The 19,185-nt window shown below is 40.3% G+C and overlaps 1 protein-coding gene across 8 annotated transcripts in view; it reads left to right on the top strand.

The window, feature by feature from the left end:
- Positions 1–4,935, top strand: part of ENOX1 (ecto-NOX disulfide-thiol exchanger 1) — a 768,733-nt gene extending 763,798 nt beyond the window's left edge. For all 8 annotated transcript variants that reach the window (XM_077297345.1, XM_077297342.1, XM_077297343.1 and 5 more), the window contains one exon: positions 4,443–4,935. In XM_077297345.1, coding sequence (XP_077153460.1) covers positions 4,443–4,574 — 132 coding nt within the window. In that variant the 3' untranslated portion in view covers positions 4,575–4,935. The remainder of the gene's footprint in view (positions 1–4,442) is intronic.
- Positions 4,936–19,185: the final 14,250 nt, after the last annotated feature.

Raw genomic sequence — 19,185 nt, 5'->3', positions numbered from 1 at the left:
TTTATTCTTAACAGAAAGTGATATTACAACCCCCACCCAGGCTTGTGGCTAGGGACACTACTGTGCAGGCAAGAACTGGGGGGATTGGATCAAAAAGTGATGGCCTATCTTAGCTTTTGTCTATTTAATTTCTGAGATGTAAATGGACTTTTTAAGGTGGCAAATCACAGTTATCGATGATCTTCACATTGCATGTGTTACACAGATAGGTAGGCAGTTGTCTTCCTTATGGAGGAGAGCTGTTTTCAACACACTTAGGAGACCAGATCTAAAAGCTAAGAAGTATATTAAGACTACTACTAAACAGTTGCTTTTAAGCAATGCAATCCTCAAAGGGGTTAATCAGGACTTTAAAAAAAAAAAAAAATGTGTCTAAGCGCTAACAGGCAGGTAATTGCAACTTATCTCCCTGTTGTGCAAGGCGCTGTTTTTCCCAAGCACAGAGTGGTCACAAACCGCACCTGCCGGGGATTCAGAAGTCTCTTCTCATGTCACGTCTACAGAGCAGACGTTGCTTCTCCGCTTCGCTCTGACGATGGGGTGTGACTTCCAACATCATTCTGATTGATAGCCGGAGCCGTGCTGCCTAACTGGGGGAGTCGAAGTTTAGAAAAGAAGAGGGCACTCAGCTTGATGGGTGGTGCAAACTGTGCTTGGGAGAACCCAGAATCATAGAATATGCAAAGAACAGATGCACTCTAATGGAATATGCTTTGCAAAAGTAGTGATGCATTTATTCACGTGTTGTCAAAGAGGTATATACAGCAGGATGGTAAATAGCGAATAGCGAAGAAATAAACAGCAAAGTGACGTTTCGACCCCACTTAGGGTCTTTCTCAAACCTCAATGTAAATAAACATACAGACCAGGATTAGTGTATACAAAAAATAACACATGATCAATACAAAAATAAAAGAACCTATATACATATATACAAAATATCACCCTAATTGATAGTAATATAAATGATGTAGAACATACAGCAGTATTCTAACCGTGATCAGAGGCTTAGTATTGTGCAAAATAACACCGAGAGATATTTTGAATAAATTGTACTGAATGTAATAAATAGCCCATGTGGTGGTGGATAGTGCCAATCTAGATTACACAAATAAGGACAAAAATACTGACCACCTGTGTATAGTAGGAAAAAATGGGTAAGGGCTGTAAGTAGAAGGGAGAGTGAGCCAAGGAAGGGGGGAGGGGAGTGTGTTGGTCTTGAAGGGGACCCTGGCTCCTAGGTTACTCACCTCCTGTAAGCATTGAGGTGGGGGTATCCTGCTCCTCTGTGGGTGTAGGTATGCATTGGTAGCAGTGGTTCTATTTAGAGTCCGTTAGATGTGCTGCTCACGTGCAGTGTGCTGTTCCAAAATGAGGCATGGATGAGTGCGTGTCACAGAATGTTTAGTCATGTGACCGCACATAGTTACTAAGGGAAGCCCGTAGTGTTAGTAAGAGGAGCCGCTATGTTGGTGATATACCCTCTCAGATTAAAGAGGCAGTGCCGAGAACGAAAGGTGCTGGCTAATCATGAGGAACAGGCTAAGGGACAAAAGAAGATAAAATACAGAAAATGTATGCTTGCTAGTGGAAAGTCAGAGGGATGGAAAAAAAAAACTGGGGGAGTCAGCTGTCAATCAGAATGATGTCGGGAGTCGTGCCTGTCGTGTCAGCAGAGGCCCAGGTAGGAGCGGTCTGTGACTGCTTTGTGCCGGGGAAGAACGGTGCTGTGCACAACAGGCAGGTAAATTGCAATTATCCTACTGTTAGTGCTTAGGTAAATTTTTGTTTTTTTTATAATGTCCCGGATATCTGGTGCTAAACAATTTTGGAGAATATATATAAAAAATTAGAAAGTGAAGTTTTACAGCAAAGATTTAGGTGTGTTGCCAGAATGATAATTAGTTGAGTTCAATGATATGTAAATGTTCTTTTAAAGCTGCTACTTTCCTATTATTCAATTATTTCACTGTATTTATAAGATGACAATACAGTTAATGCTATAATATTGAGAATAAAGAGCATTTTGTCATGGCAAAAATATCCTTTTCAAATACCATTGGGCATCTACCTAGATGTAAATGATGGGAGCAATAGACCTAACATTTTACCTTTGTACTGTATTAGTAAATGCCTGGCTAATCGGCAACTGTGATATTAGTATTTTATTAACCATAATGAATTAATTTGCATTCTTCTAGATGTCACCTACTTTTCCCTGGATGTTCCGCAGTTGAGTTATTTAGTGATTGTTAATAGACGTTTAGAATGAGGTGTTACTAATTTAACACCATGGGAGGTTTCATAAAACGCAATTACAATGTTAATGGTTTTCAAGTAACCCGAGAGCGCCATCACAACACATTTGATGGTATAAACAGCATATTCTAGCTGTAGGGTAATAATAAACAGTTTCTGATCAGGTTTAATGTAAGAAATGATTGCTAAATTACCATTTAAACAAAAAGATACTGCCCCCAAATCAACCTTCTAGTAATTTAGTGCGGCTCCGGAGCTGCTCGTTAAGCAGGAAATTACAGTTACAGTAAAACAGACTTCCATGACCTCACGCTACATAAGTACTTTGTTGTGAACCCCTTCATGCATAAAGTGGAGGGAACATACCAATAAAAGAATTACTGGAGAAATCCTATTATTTACCAAGGCTGGAATGTATATAAAGCCCTGACAGCTACTCGGGTAGTTGTGCTGCAGAACAACCACTCACTGATGTGCCGGATAGCTGATTGGTTGTTGTGGTGGGCGTCTGGATATCATATATACTTTAAACTGTAAAATAAAGTGGTAAATATAGTTTTCTATAAACTGCAAAAATAAATCCAGCTCACCAGATTCCTGCATTTGATAGTTCATAAAATCAAGGCTTTATGTAGATTACCCGGATCCACATGCACACAGGCAAAAAATGTGAGTAAAGGAAGCAGAAAGAATATAAAAAGCCAATAGACCAATTAAATTACAAAGCACAATCACATGACCTTGCCCCTATGCAATATAAAAAGATATGTATACAAAAGGTGAAAAAAAATTTTATACAAAATCTCATAAATTCACATATGTCAAAATAATACTAAAACAACAAAAATGAGCTATATAGAAGAATCAATATTGTAAAAATAAAAAATACGGTAAGGTCCTGATGACCTTATTAATTCCTTTGCTTTTTAACATAATCACTACTCCAAACAGACCAGATAATCCTTTGCTGCAGAACCACCATTCATTGATGTGTCCAGATGCAAGTCAGACTCAAACATTAGGATATTCTGTGATAAACTGGTAGAAATTGTGTTCTCTAACCTGCTTTCTTATTGTGGTGAATAGGAAATGCAAGACATATTAACTCTAAATATCAGGATATTGTCATCGAACTAGACTTTGAGGCCGATTCATCAAGATTGGAATAGCGCATGCTCACGCTACGCCAGTGCTTAGCTTGGTGAAGTACAAAATGCAGAATTTAATAATAGGCACATGCCACTTGATGAACTCGGTGCATTTTCTGAGTGGTGTGCACCTCCGTGCGCAGTGCCAGAGATGCTACTCCACTCAGGGACTGGAGAGACATTACTAGCACACAGAACGTCAGCATTTTTTATTAACTGGCACTGGCAGAGGCTGCACCCATTTCAGTGAAGCTGATTCAAGCTAGTGTAAAAAAAAGTGGTGGAGAGAGAGAGAGAGCAGACAAGGGAGAGAGCACATGGGGTACACAGGTCAAAGAAGAGATGACATGAGAGAAGACAGCAGATGGGGGTGAGAGAACGCGCCCAGGGGTGAGACAAACTGCACAGGGGGGAGACAGCTCAAACGGGACAGCACATGAGGGGAGAACACAGCACAGGAAGGAGCGAGACGGCAGACAAGGGGGATAGCTCATGGGGTAGACAGGTCAAAGAAGAGAGCACAGATGGGAGAAGTCAGCACATGGGGAAAGAGAGAGTGGATAGGTGGGTGAGCACATGGGGGAGAGAGATTCTCAACGCTGCAAAGCCTGCCCCCATTGTGACATTACCGCCCCATCTTCTAATATATTATAAGAGTTCAATGTAAGTGCTGATCCCTGCTGATTACAAAGTTCTTGGATAGAACAGTTTAGTTTTTAGTTCACGTCATTGTCTCAACTACAGGGCCAACATTATAAGACAAGTCAAGCCAATCCTGGAGATCACTGAAAATATACAGTTTGAATGACAAATCATATATTACAGTCCGTGGATTTTCTTGGACTATCAGAGAAAGAAAGTTGTTGTTTGTGAGCAGTTTTCCTGAAAAGGCTCTTCCTGATAATGTCTAAATGCCCTAATAGGAGACAGCACATGGAGACAACCCCTTTAAGGGCCGCTGTGATGCCAGAGTAAATAATACCCTTTTTCTTTTTTATAGTATAATCACTTTTTTGTATTCCTTTTTCTTTGCAGATATCGGCTAATGAAATTGAGTCGTTACTCATGAGGTTACCTCGAATGTTTAAACAAGAGTTCACTGGTGTAGGAGCGACACTGGAAAAAAGATGGAAATTCTGTGCCTTTGAGGGAATAAAGACGGCTTGACTGCGCATGGTTTAGGGACATTTAGCTAAAAGCTGTAGCATGGCAGAGTATAAAGTATTCCATAGGTAATGGACATTTTGCAGGGCCGACGAACTTGAACTTTAGTTACATCTGTGATGTGCTCTTGTGAGTGAAGATGTCCTTGTGCACCAGTCCCTCAGCTTTTGTTTCCGAATTGTGATAGAACTCTTTGCTGTAAAGGTAATTACATCGGATGTTTCATTTCATTCTAAGTAGCTCTGAAAATGTGTAGTTCTGTATCAATGGTTAAATAGAAGAGTTAGAAGGACGAGCAACTACTGAAAATGTCATACACAGTAGGCAATTAGATTATAGGTAAAAAAAATACTTTTCAATTTTCTTCATTTCGCTTTATTTCAAAATAAAAAAATATAATAATTGTTCAAGCCAAGTCCCAAATTTGACTATTTAACTGCCCATAGAATCAAAGTTTTAAGCAACCTGTAGCTTTTCAGATTTTGCTAAAACACAATTCACAATTCTCCGTCATGTACCACACACAACAGGAGAAGTCAATAACTGATGAGCAACGGGTTGTCTGTCTCCTCGAAGATACTTGAAGCTTTCCTTATGGAGATGCACCTACTTGTGTTGGACCTCACAGATTTCTTTTCTTCGCTCTGTTTCTTCACTTTGCTTTGTACACAATTAACTATGTATCAGGGTATCCCATGATTGGTCCTGAGTGGCCCCTTTCTTATGTACATTTGTAGGTGGTGTCTCTATACCAAAAATCATAACAATATTGTGCTCTCCAAGGCGAAGAACAACTCCATAGTTTAGCTTTGTATATAGGGCGTAATGCATACAAAATATGTCATCGGTTAGGGTAACTGACAAAATGCCTCCATTAATACCGTACCATCATAATGTCATTATAGAGTGTTACCGCTTTCATCTGATGACCAAGCCCTTGGAGATTTTAGAATTTCCCCAATATTGTAGACCTTATACTGGCAAGTAATTCTTCATATTCGCATTTTTAATTTTTTTTATCTTCGTGTTACTGATGAAATACAGCAGGTTTTAGTATTGCCAGCAGAGATTAAACAGTGTGAGCCTACTCCGTGAAACAAAATCTAAATTATTATTTTTCTAATGTAAACCACAGTCCAGAGTAAGACAGCATATACTGTTAACGTATCTTCCCGATGTAAATATTGAGCAAAATATTGTTTTTTTTTCTGTATTGGTATGTAATATATTACGATATATGCATCAGAATAAATATTCAATTGCATTGTTAACAAATTTTTTATTAAATACTTGAAAATAAAATGTTTTCCAATAAATACTATTGTACTTGCAATATATTTTCAAGTCATGTGTCTGCCTTCACTGTACACTGTCACAATGCACTTAAGAAAAAAAATTCAAAATATTGTTTACTATTTCTTAAAATGTAGCTAAAATTTAATAATAAATTTTAATTGCTCCTTATGCAGATATATAAATGTAGCTGATGTAGAGCGCAAATAGTTTTGAGAAAAAAGAGGGAGAGCGGCACTTCCAGCTGCTCAATAAAACAAGGATTTTATTTAGCAAGCCATAAAAAAGACATACAGAGTTAAAAAAACTGACGCGACTAAGGGCATCTTAAGGTACCTTCACACTAAGCGACTTTGCAGCGAGAACGACGATGATTCGTGACGTTGCAGCGTCCTGGATAGCGATCTCGTTTTGTTTGACACGCAGCAGCGATCTGGATCCTGCTGTGATATCGCTGGTCGGAGCTAGAAGTCCAGAACTTTATTTCGTCACTGGATCGGCGTGTGGACGCCGATCCAGCGATGTGTTCACTTGTAACCAGGGTAAATATCAGGTTACTAAGCGCAGGGCCGCGCTTAGTAACCCGATATTTACCCTGGTTACCATTGTAAAAATAAAAAAAAAACCACTACATACTCACATTCTGATGTCTGTCACGTCCCCCGGCGTCCACAGGGTTACGCGCTGCTGCTCAGAGCTTCCTGCACTGACTGTCAGCGCCGGCCGTAAAGCAGAGCACAGCGGTGACGTCACCGCTGTGCTCTGCTTTACTGCCGGCGCTGACACATTCAGTGCAGGAAGCTCTGAGCAGCAGCGCGTAACCCTGTGGACGCCGGGGGACGTGACAGACATCAGAATGTGAGTATGTAGTGTTTTTTTTTTTTTTTACTTTTACAATGGTAACCAGGGTAAATATCGGGTTACTAAGTGCGGCCCTGCACTTAGTAACCCGATGTTTACCCTGGTTACCCGGGTGCTGCAGGGGGACTTCGGCATCGATAAAGACAGTTTCAACTATGCCAAAGTCGTTCCCCTGATCATTGGTCGCTGGAAAGAGCTGTCTGTGTGACAGCTCCCCAGCGACCACACAACGACTTACCAACGATCACGGCCAGGTCGTATCGCTAGTCGTGATCGTTGGGAAGTCGTTTAGTGTAACGGTACCTTTAGACTCCAAAAATGCGTCAGTCTTTTAACCCTGTATGTCTTTTTTATGGCTTGCTAAATAAAATCCTTGTTTTATTGTGTGGCTCTCCCTCATTTTTTTCCTTCAGTTGTTGCTGTGCCACATTCAACTGGAGACATGGCACGTACCGGTTTTGCCTCATGGTCTGTAACTTTAAAAGTGTGGTAAGCTCCAATCACCCCCTTTTGTCCACAAATAGTTTTGTGTGTATATTTTTAGGAATTCTCATACTGGTTTCTGTACATATAATTTATCTATGCAGTTTCTGAGATGTGCTATGAACCAATCAGGGATCTCCTACCCAATACTTTCACTGGAGCATTGCAGCTTCATCCCCCTCCTCCCTACTGATATAAATCTATCCTGACAAGTTATAACATGGTAAATTTGGGCTCACGTTTGCAGCATTACTGTAGTAATTAGAAATTTGTATATTTTGATAACATTTCACAAGCATCAGCGACTATATAAAACATGATAGGCATCTACAATACTGCAGCAATTTAGTAGAAGTAACATAATTAGAAAGGCTGGAAAGTCCCTAAATCTTCAAAATAGGTCAAGCATGCAATGCTCTTGATATAAATATAAGCAAAAACAACTTGGTGTGTAGCCAGGCATCATCCTTGTATTTCCATAATCCCAGCCTGTAACGGAATATCATGTTAAAAATAGTATTCTTTTCTGGCCGGTAACTTATCACAGTTTCCCCCACAAATTTAGTAATGGAGTGTAGTAAAAAATGAGAAATATTACATTTCCAAATGTCACTTGCCCCCCACCCATGTTTTACTTCAGTGGGTCTAGCAATGCATGTAATGAGTTGTAGTACAGATTTCCCTGCTTGGAGAATGATTCTTTTTCAAGCCTCTAGCAATGTTATCGAGTGTCCGTTCATATAGATGAATGAACTTCACATGACATTCTCCTTTACAAGATTCTATTGCTATGTACAGTAAATGTTATAATGTTATATACACATATATGTTATGAAGACAGACACATGGAAATTTATTTTGCTTTCGTAACACACAAGTTTGGTCACTTTTTGGCAAAACGCAATTAAATGTGTTTCCACAGTCTGCATGCAAACTTATAGTCACCATTTATAATACCATGGTTTGGTTGCAGTGGTGTAAAATATGCTGGATCCTGGAAGACTGTAGCTGTCAAATTGTGTTCTTTGTAGTGAAAAAAAAAACAACTAAGCAGCAAAGATTGAGATAATTATCGTCAGACAGTAAAATTACTGAATATAATGTTATAAGTGGAAGAAGGAATAATAGCCAACTTCTACATCAAAGAATATTAAAGATCAGGTGACCTGCTAAACGCAGCTCAAGGAGTGAGCCTGGAAGTTTATGACTGCTTGGAGATTTAGTTTTCATCCCGGCAGCTGAATGATTTACAGCTACTAGCCTGCTTGATTACATGTGGGGATTCCCTAGCAACCAGACAACCCCCACATGTACTTAGGCTGGCTACTAGCTGTAAATCTTAAAGCTGCCGCAATGAAAACTAAATCTCCGAGCAGTCATAAATACTCGGAAGTCACCCGAGTGTGCTCGGGAAAACCTGAGCAAGGAGTACACTCTCGCTCTTCACTAATTAGGAGCTATCTTGTTAATATGGACAAATATATGATGGGATAGTACTGACATCTGTACAATAATCTTTTTACACCTACGCCTGAAAAGATGACCACGGGGCATCATCTATGTCTAGAGGAAATAAGGTTTCATTATCATTATTGCAATTAATTACTATGCAAGCAGTGAGATTATGGGTTCAATGATGCACAACGTTCTCAGAAAAGAAGTATTTTGAGGACCTGGATGCTTTTCTTGAATACTATGTTAATTATGGATAGTAGATTTCTGCACTGGGATGTTAAATTAGCCATATGTAAAATTGGGAACAAATTTTAATATGGGAATATTAGCATCTGCCATTGGGCTCAAGTCCAATCACTGACCACAATGCATGGACTAACCTCTGGTCTCTTGACCTGAGCGTGAAAGCCACATAGACATACATGGAACTGTCATGCTCTTGTTGGGACATTCGCAGTCTGTGCATTATGGTAAATGATCACACTGAGATCCAAAGATGTCTGCGTGATCCCTTATGAGCATGACCTTTGTGATGTGGTGGATCACGTGACTTCGCGTGACCTGCGCTGAGTACGGATAGCAGAGAAGACCAAAAGACATCCAACGCTTTTTAGAAACACGGTTTCCTTCCTTAGTGATAGTTCCCACGTGCTGCTGAAGAATTCAACCGGTGTAGCTGCCTCTGGCCGGGGCAGCTCTCCTTATGGTAATAGACATTGATCTGTAGCCGGACCATGGCTGCACGTGTCTCCAACCCCTAGGAATCAGGACATTGCTTAAGTTTTATTGGGACTCGCTATTTACCCTGTGTTGCTCAAAAAGCCTTTTCTTTCCAGTGTTTAACCCTTTGGTCTTTACAGCGCACTTCCTTACAGGAATTATTACAGCATCACTGCTTGTCACTGGATCGGTTGCCCCCACTAACCAAATATTCTTTTTCCTATAGGGCCAGTTGAAATATTTGGATAACACAAAAATATGCATATATATTCCTTTATGTTCTTGGGCTAGTTATATTGGATACACCTACTGATTGTGTTTTTTACTTGCATTTTTTACTTGTATTTGTTGAATACTAATATTAGTAAATTTTCCTTGTTTTCTCTCTGTATTTTTCTTTTCCTTTGTCCATCCAGTGGCTTTTTACAGCGCGAATCTACATTTACTATTGACTTCTATTCTGACAACTCGGTGGTCAGTGTCTGGATTCGCAGCCATTTTTAAAACCTATTCACACATCAGCGCCACTAAATTCTTTACTTAAAATCTGTATTCACTAAAGACAGATTTTACTCATGAACTAGAAGTAAAAAATCAGTCCATGAGGTGAAAGAAGCAAATTTCTCTAAAAACATACACACGTGGTAAAAATTGTTGGTACCCCTCGTTTAATTACAGAAAAACCCACAATGGTCACAGAAATAACTTGAATCTGACAAAAGTAATAATAAATTAAAAATCTATGAAAACGAACAACTGAAAGTCAGACATTGCTTTTCAACCATGCTCTCACAGAATTAAAAAAAAATTAAACTCATGAAATAGACCTGGACAGAAATGATGGTACCCTTAACTTAATATTTTGTCCACAACCTTTTGAGGCAAAATTCCTGTAACTGACAATGACGTTCATTTGATAATTTTCATAGATTTTTAATTTATTATTTCTTTTGTCAAATTCAAGTTATTTCTGTGACCATTGTGTTTTTTTTCTGTCATTAAACGAGGGGTACCAACAAATTTGACCACGTGTGTGTATATAGCAAAGTTGCTTATTTTGAAATAAAAATTTAAATGACTTTTACTCTTTAAGTGACCAAGGTCCAATAGCGGTGTAATTCAATCTCTTTGATAATGAAGGGGTTGAGGGGGCCCACGGTGTTATAACTGATAGATCTGATAACATTCCTATGGTGACACTGTTACTTAATGATAAGGACAACCATGCACTCCTGACAGAAATGTTTAAATTAACTTCAGGATATCTTGGCAGTATGAACGAGTACAGAATTAATTACATAAGAGGAGCATATTTATGCTTTATCCAAATCCAATAACAATATTCTGTGCACTGTCCAAGATGCATTTAAAATTCATGCCCAGGAAAATCCTAAGTACACCAAAAAATCCATATGCTAGAGTAGTACTTTGAGGATGTATATATGAAGATGGAAAGTCTTGATTAAATGTCAGCAGTATTATCCTGTTGTTCCATATTTATTGTAACCTTCTACATAGAAATCTTAAGGTTGTTGCAGGAAGAGCTGTATTTGTCTTGTAAGTGCAATTATCTATTAGAAGGTCCTCATTACTTACAGAGGAGACATCTTCAGCCTGGTGACAAATAGATGCTTGAAAGTTACTAGAACAAGTTTAGATGGGGGTAGGGTTGAGAATTATCTGTAAATTTCAGGACAGTCAGTCAAAACCCAGTGCTTTTCTCTGCCTTAGTGTCCGGCAGAATCGAGCTCTGTCCGTGATTTTTTTTTTTTTCGTCTGGCGAAGTTTATTACCGCACATCCGCATGCATTCCTGGCTTCTTAGTTTAGCAGAAGGAGGCAGGACAGGTGTCATCAACCTGGCTCTTGGCTAATCAGTGGTAAGCACGGGCTTCTTCTGCCCTTACCATTTGAACCACCCTTCGTCCTTCTCAGCCTGGCTCGCCACAGCAACAGAAGACACCCCTGCCACCGGCCATCTTCATCTGGGGTGCGGCTCTTTCTTCCAGTTAGACACATCTTTGTTCCTTCCTGGTGGCTTCAGTGGGCCCCCTCTGTTCTGCTCATTGAGCCCCAGCAGCAGGACACTTCAGTAACACTTAAGGTAACTGATCACGCGTCCTACAACACACGAACAGTTAACAGCCACCAGCCAATCACAGGCCTGCAGCTGACATCAGCGTGCATGTAACTTATGACATCACTATCATACACCGGAACGACACTGCGCACCTCATCTGAACTGGAGAGGAAACCACCACTGGAGCTTGGCCAGGTAAGGAAAAACTTTTTTTGTAAAGCCGCGGTGTGAAGTATATTATACCAATAGGGGGGTGCACTATACTACTATGGAAGGCAGAGAAAGGGGGTGCATTATACTACTTTGGTGGTGGGAGGAGGGAGGGAAAGATGCTACATAATGCTATGGGGGTGCATTATACTGCCATGATGCTGCATTATACCGCTATGGAGGTGCATTATACCACTATAGAGGTGCATTATATTCTATGGGGGTGCATTATACTATATATGACTGGGGTACATTATACTACTATATGGGTGCATTATATTATACATGACTATAGGGTACATTATACTACTATGGGGCTGCATTATACTGCTATATATGACTATGGGGTACATTATACTGTTATGGATAACTGGGGGGCAATATGGAGAGACATGAGGCAGAATGTGGGATTATATTACTGTAGGGGCTAATTAAAGGATATTATTTTTGAGGATAATGTTTTCAGTGTGGGGGATGAGAGGTCCTGCTACTGTGCAGGGCGACATGGTCACTTTTTTCTTCATCTGGTGTAGTATAGAGGTTAGGGGAAAAATGAGGAATGTGCTCTAGATAACTGTTGTTTTCTGGAGAGACGAGTCCGGGCTGGGAGAAGTAATGGCAGTGTGCGCTGGATGAAGATGAAAAGCAAAGATGAAGGACTTCAACTAGAGACGTCACTGGTGAGTCAGTGTGTTACCTGTACACTGACTCTATACACTGTATACTATATACAGAGCTCCTGTGTATAATGGCACCGTTGATCACTATTACCTATACACTATATAGAGAACTCCTGTATATAATGTCACTGGTGATCACTTTATATTACCTGTACACGGACACTGTATACGAAGTACAGATCTCCTGTGTACAATGCCACTTATCACCATAAGTATTATGTTTTTTTTTTATTAATGACCAGTAGTCACTATATTGTGATATTTTAAAAAATTAACGTTTACATTTATATTGTTTAGCCTTGTGAGCTCCGTTTGTCAATTGTCCATTCTCTTGATTGTAGCACTACATATTCCTAAGGTCAGGAACTGTTCACTTGGCTTTTATTGTTGAAATTTTTGCATACCAAAAGTAACAATGTCACAAAAGCAGGTGGCGTAATTATGCTGATAGCACATGTAGGACCTCCCTTTTCTCCACTGAGCCATCACTGACAGGGCAGGGAGGTGATTATTAGACAAAAGGACACTCTTACCAAACACAAACAAGATAATTTGTGCAGCAGAGTGTTCCCGTTAATAGTTACACATGCTCATGACTTAGGTAATTGAAATAATTATAGATGTACTGAGGTAATAAAAATTAGCTTGCACAGGTCAAAAATCTGATAAAGAGCCTCAGTAAACAGAATTTCGATGTGTTTATACTCCTCGCAAATATACTTGCAGCTCATAATACAAATGTGTGCAGCATAATTAGATCATCTGGGCACCCGGTAAGAATTTAAATGGCAGACATTATATGGTAATGACTGAAGCTCTATTACAATGTCACAATTTCTGTACTGGAATTAATGTTCGGTCACTGTTTCTCTATAAAGCTTAATTTTCAAGGATTTATAAAGGAACAACACAGGACATTAATTCTGGGGTGAAACTTGGCACAATGCCTTCCTACCTATCAGGCGAGTGTTTTGAAGATCCTTAGCAAGTATGTTACGTCTTTTTTCTCATTAAATTGAGAAAAGCAAATTATAATTTTGTGATGTTCCAATCTACTTAGAATTATACAATCGCAGCACTTATGACTAGCTAAGGAAAGCAGTGTTGGCAGTTTAAAAGTACTATTTAATGATGCTCAAGACTAAGTATGGAGATTAGGTTGATGCTATACAGTAATTTTTTTGTAGCTGAAAAATTGTAAAAGTTTTGCCTTGAAAGGCAACTTTCATTAAATACACTTATACACATTATGTGGAGAAAAGTATTGGAATACCTTTATAAGATTCCATTCTAAATCATCCAAATTAATAAGCAATTATTATGGAGTCTCCACTTTGCTGCTACTGCAGCTTTCACTCTTTTGAACAGTCTTCTACAAGATTTTCAAAAATGTTCTACGTGATTTTTGAGTCTGAATATTTGGCAATTCATCCACAACTGCATCAGACACTGATGTTGGATCCCTCAGGAGACCATCCGACGCCTCATCAGGAGCATGCCCAGGCGTTGTAGGGAGGACATACAGGCACGTGGAGGCCGCATACTCTACTGAGCATAATTTCCTTGTCTTGAGGCATTTCCAATGAAGTTGGATCAGCCTGTAACTTCATTTTCCACTTTGATTTTGAGCATCATTCCAACTCCAGACCTCCGTGGGATATTGGTTGTGATTTACGTTGATAATTTTTATTGTTCTCAACACATTCCACTATGTAATGAATAAAGATTTACAACTGGAGTATTCATTCAGTGATATCTAGGATGTGGGATTTTAGTGTTCCCTTTATTTTTTTTGAGCAGTGTACATTTTCATTGCTCCAGAGTTGAGTGGCAGCAAACTTTGCACCATTTCTTCCGACCCTTATCATTATAATCTCAAATCTTAGCAGCAGATCTTCTAAGGCCTGTTAAATTCCAGTCGGGACCTCTATGCACCTGGCATGTTTTCCCAGTATATCCCACAGATGCTTGCTGATATTGCGGTCTGGAAAATTTAAAGCCATGTCAACACCTTAAACTTTCTTTTTTTATTGTTTGTCAAACTATTCCTGAACATGTTTCTTCATGTGCACATGGAGAAGCCACCAACAATGATCGATACCATGTGCAATGATCGATGCCATGTGCACATATTTGATGCCACCAACAATAATGAATACTGATGCCATGTAGGGATATATTTAGATATGTGAAATATGTCAGAACATCCACATGAATAACAGGACCCAAAGTATTCTCACATAACATTTCCCAGAGCATCACACTGAATCTGTATTTTTTTTTATTTTTTAGTACATCTCGATACCATCTCTTCCACATGTAAAACAAAATGTAATTTAGTAGACCAGGCCACCTTCTTCCATTCCTCTATGGTCACCCATGTTGTTCAATATTTTTATAAATGATCGAGATAAGGCAACTGAAGGTAAACTGATCAAATTTCCAGACGATGCAAAGCTAGGAGGGATATATAACACTAGAGAAGACAGAGAAAGCATTCAGAAGGATCTAGATGAGCTTGAGTAATGGGCAGTGACTAATAAAATTGTATTTAACAGAGAAATGCAAGATTCTACATTTGAGCAAGAAAAATGAAAATGACATCTACAGAATGGGAGAAATAGAAATAAGCAACAGCGCGTATGAAAAAGATTTTTTGTATAGTAATAGATCACAGACTTCACGAGTCAACAGTGAGATGCAGCAGCCAAAAAGGCAAACACAGGTCTAGGATGTATTAAGAGAATCATAGAGTCTAGATCACGTGAAGTAATTATCCCCCTCTACTCCTCCTTGGTCAGGCCTCATCTGGAATAGTGTCCAGTTCTGGACACCACATTTTAAAAAAGACATAGAAATTCTGGAGCAAATTCAGAGAAGAGCTACCAGGATGGTGAGCAGACTGCAGTATGTCCTATGAGGAGTGATTAAAGGATATGGAAATGTTTAGCTTGCAAAAAAAGAAGAGAAGACTTAATAGCTGTCTACAAATATCTGAAGGGATGTCACAGTGTAGAGGGATCATCCATATTCTCAGTTGCACATGGAAACATGAGAAACAATGGAATGAAACTGAAAGGGAAAAGATACAGATTAGATATTACAAAAAGCTTTTTGATAGGGTGATCAATGAGTGGAGTAGGCTGCCACGAGAGGTGGTGAGTTCTCCTTCAATGGAAGTGTTCAGAGGCTGAACAGTCATCTGTCTGAGATGGTTTAGTGAATCATGCTGTGCATTGAGTAGGGGGATGGACATGATGACCCTTGCTATCCCATCCAACTCTAAGGGTACTGTCACACTCTGCAACTTTCCAACGATCACGACCAGCGATACGACCTGGCCGTGATCGTTGGAAAGTCGTTGTGTGGTCGCTGGAGAGCTGTCACACAGACCGCTCTCCAGCGACCAACGATGCCGAGGTCCCGGGTAACCAGGGTAAACATCGGGTTACTAAGCGCAGGGCCGCGCTTAGTAACCCAATGTTTACCCTGGTTACCAGCGTAAAAGTAAATAAAAAAAAAACGTACATACTCACATTCCAGTGTCCTTCAGGTCCCTTGCCGTCTGCTTCCCGCTCTGACTGAGTGCCGCCGTAAAGTGAAAGCAGATCACAGCGGTGACGTCACCGCTGTGCTCTGCTCTTACTTTCCGGCCGGCAGTCAGTCAGAGCGGGAAGCAGATGGCAAGGAACCTGAAGGACACCGGAATGTGAGTATGTACGGTTTGTTTGTTTTTACTTTTACGCTGGTAACCACGGTAAACATCGGGTTACTAAGCGTGGCCCTGCGCTTAGTAACCCGATGTTTACCCTGGTTACAAGCGAACGCATCGCTGTCACAACGATCCAGCGATGACAGCGGGAGATCCAGCGACGAAATAAAGTTCCAAACGATCTGCTACGACGTACGATTCTCAGCAGGGTCCCTGATCGCTGCTGCGTGTCAGACACAGCGATATCGTATGGATATCGCTGGAACGTCACAGATCGTACCGTCGTAGTGACCAAAGTGCCACTGTGTGACAGTACCCTAACATTCTATGATTCTAAGATACTATTGCCAATTTATCTGCTGTGCCTGGGATAATTTTGTTAGGTACTAACTAGGGATGAGCAAATGTACTCGGTGACACTCTGTTATCACTTGAGTATCACGGTGCACTGATGATCTTATTACCCGGTGAGTAACGGGTGGTGCTCTACATAAAACTGGAATCTCCGCCCCGCATTTTTGGCTCCTGATAGACGGCCAATAGGCATACAGGGATTGCATAGGCATCACTGTAAGGCCATAACCTACCTTGATTGTGGCATTACTGTGATTGGCTGGCTGTGTGACATCATCAGGGCTTATAAAAGAACAGGCGCCTGACTTTGCACACTGACGCCATTGCACAGCTCTGAAACTTCGTATTGGAGGGAGAGAGCGCTTTTGTAGGCCTGTGTTTGCACAGCATAATGAATCAGGCCAGTAGTGTTAATACTGATGGTGAAGCTGAGCCATCATACTAACAGCCCTTCTAAGGGCTAGTCGTTTGCTTTGCTGTTTGTATCACATACAATTTGCATTTAGGCTTGGAAGGGAGAGAGACTTAATCCAGACTGTAGACAGTGATTACGGTCGTGCAGTCATATACAAATATATAGCTGCAGCTTTTTTTTTTTGGGGGGGGGGGGGTGAAAAAAATGAACAAGAGGTTGGTACACAAAATGAGAATGCTGGGTCTGGGGGAAAATGTGTGAAAATGGGTAAGTAACTGGCTTAGTGATAGAAAGCAGAGGGTGGTTATAAATGGTATATTCTCTAACTGGGTCGCTGTGACCAGTGGGGTACCGCAAGGGTCGGTGTTGTGACCTATTCTCTTTAACATATTTATTAATGATCTGGTAGAAGGTTTACACAGTAAAATAGATATTTGCAGATGATACATAGCTATGTAAAGCAGTCAATACAAGAGAAGATAGTATTCTGCTACAGATGGATCTGGATAAATTGGAAACCTGAGCCGAAAGGTATCAGATACGGTTTAACAATGATAAATGTAAGGTTATACACATGGGAAGAAGGAATCAATATCACCATTACACACTGAATGGGAAACCACTGGGTAAATCTGACAGGGAGAAGGACTTGGGGATCCTAGTTAATGATAAACTTACGTGGAGCAGCCAGTGCCAGGCAGCTGCGGCCAAGGCAAACAGGATCATGGGGTGCATTAAAAGACGTCTGGATACACATGATGAGAGCATTATACTGCCTCTGTACAAATCCCTAGTTAGACCGCACATGGAGTACTGTGTCCAGTTTTGGGCACTGGTGCTCAGGAAGGATATAATGGAACTAGAGCTAGCACAAAGGAGCACAACAAAATTAAAGGGGATGGGGGAACAACAATACCCAGAGAGATTAGCAAAATTAGGATTGTTTAGTCTAGAAAAAAGACGACTGAGGAGTGAGGAGCGATCTAATAACCATGTATAAGCATATAAGGGGACAAAACAAATATCTCTCCGAGGATCTCTTTATACCAAGGAAGGTGAAGGTCACAAGGGCATTTTCTGCATCCGGAGGAGAGAAGGTTTTTCCACCAACATAAAAGAGGATTCTTTACTGTTGCTAACTATGTCACTAATATACTTTGATCTATTGAATATTACGTAATTAGTTACTTTTTTGTGTTGTATGTCACTCCACAAAATCATTAAAACATTTCTATGGCTTCAATCTCTTACACAAATACTCTTGTGTTCTGGATGATTTTTACATATATAGTGGGGGGGAAAAAGTATTTAGTCAGCCACCAATTGTGCAAGTTCTCCCACTTAAAAAGAAAAGAGAGGCCTGTAATTAACATCATAGGTAGACCACAACTATGAGAGTCAAAATGAGAAAAATCCAGGAAATCACCTTGTCTGATTTGGCAAGATTTATTTTGCAAATTATGGTGGAAAATAAGTATTTGATCACCTAAAAACATGCAAGATTTCTGGCTCTCACAGACCTGTAACTACTTTAAGAGGCTCCTCTGTCCTCCACTCATTGCCTGTAGTAATGGCACCTGTTTGAACTTGTTATCAGTATAAATGACACCTGTCCGCAACCTCAAACAGTCACACTCCAAACTCCACTATGGTGAAGACCAAAGAGCTGTAGAAGGACACCAGAAACAAAATTGTAGCCCTGCACCAGGCTGGGAAGACTGAATCTGCAATAGGCAAGCAGCTTTGTGTGATGAAATCAACTGTGGGAGCAATAATAAGAAAATGTAAGACATACAAGACTACTGATAATCTCCATCGATCTGGGGCTCCACGCAAGACCTCACCCCGTGGGGTCAAAATGATCACAAGAACGGTGAGCAAAAATCCCAGAACCACACAGGGGGACCTAGTGAATGACCTGCATAGAGCTGGGACCACCGTAACAAAGGCTACCATCAGTAATACACTGCGCGGCCAGGGACTCAGATCCTGCAGTGCCAGATGTGTCACCCTGATTAAGCCAGTACATGTCTGGGCCCATCTGAAGTTTGCTAGAGAGCATTTGGATTATCCAGAAGAGTATTGGGAGAATGTCATGGTCTGATGAAACCAAAGTAGAACTGTTTGGTAGAAACAAAACTCGATGTGTTTGGAGGAGACAGAATGCTGAGTTGCATCCAAAGAACACCATACCTACTGTGAAACATGGGGGTGGCAACATCATGCTTTGGGGTTGTTTTTCTGCAAAGGAACCAGGACGACTGATCCGTGTACATGAAAGAATGAATGGGGCCATGTATCATGAGATTTTGAGTGCAAACCTTCTATCAGCAAGGGCATTTAAGATGAAAA

This window comes from Ranitomeya variabilis, chromosome 3 (genome assembly GCF_051348905.1).
Source record: "Ranitomeya variabilis isolate aRanVar5 chromosome 3, aRanVar5.hap1, whole genome shotgun sequence".
In the NCBI taxonomy this organism is placed as follows: Eukaryota; Metazoa; Chordata; class Amphibia; order Anura; family Dendrobatidae; genus Ranitomeya; species Ranitomeya variabilis.
Note: the sequence above shows the minus strand (reverse complement) of the source record. Positions and strands in the feature narration are given on the sequence as shown.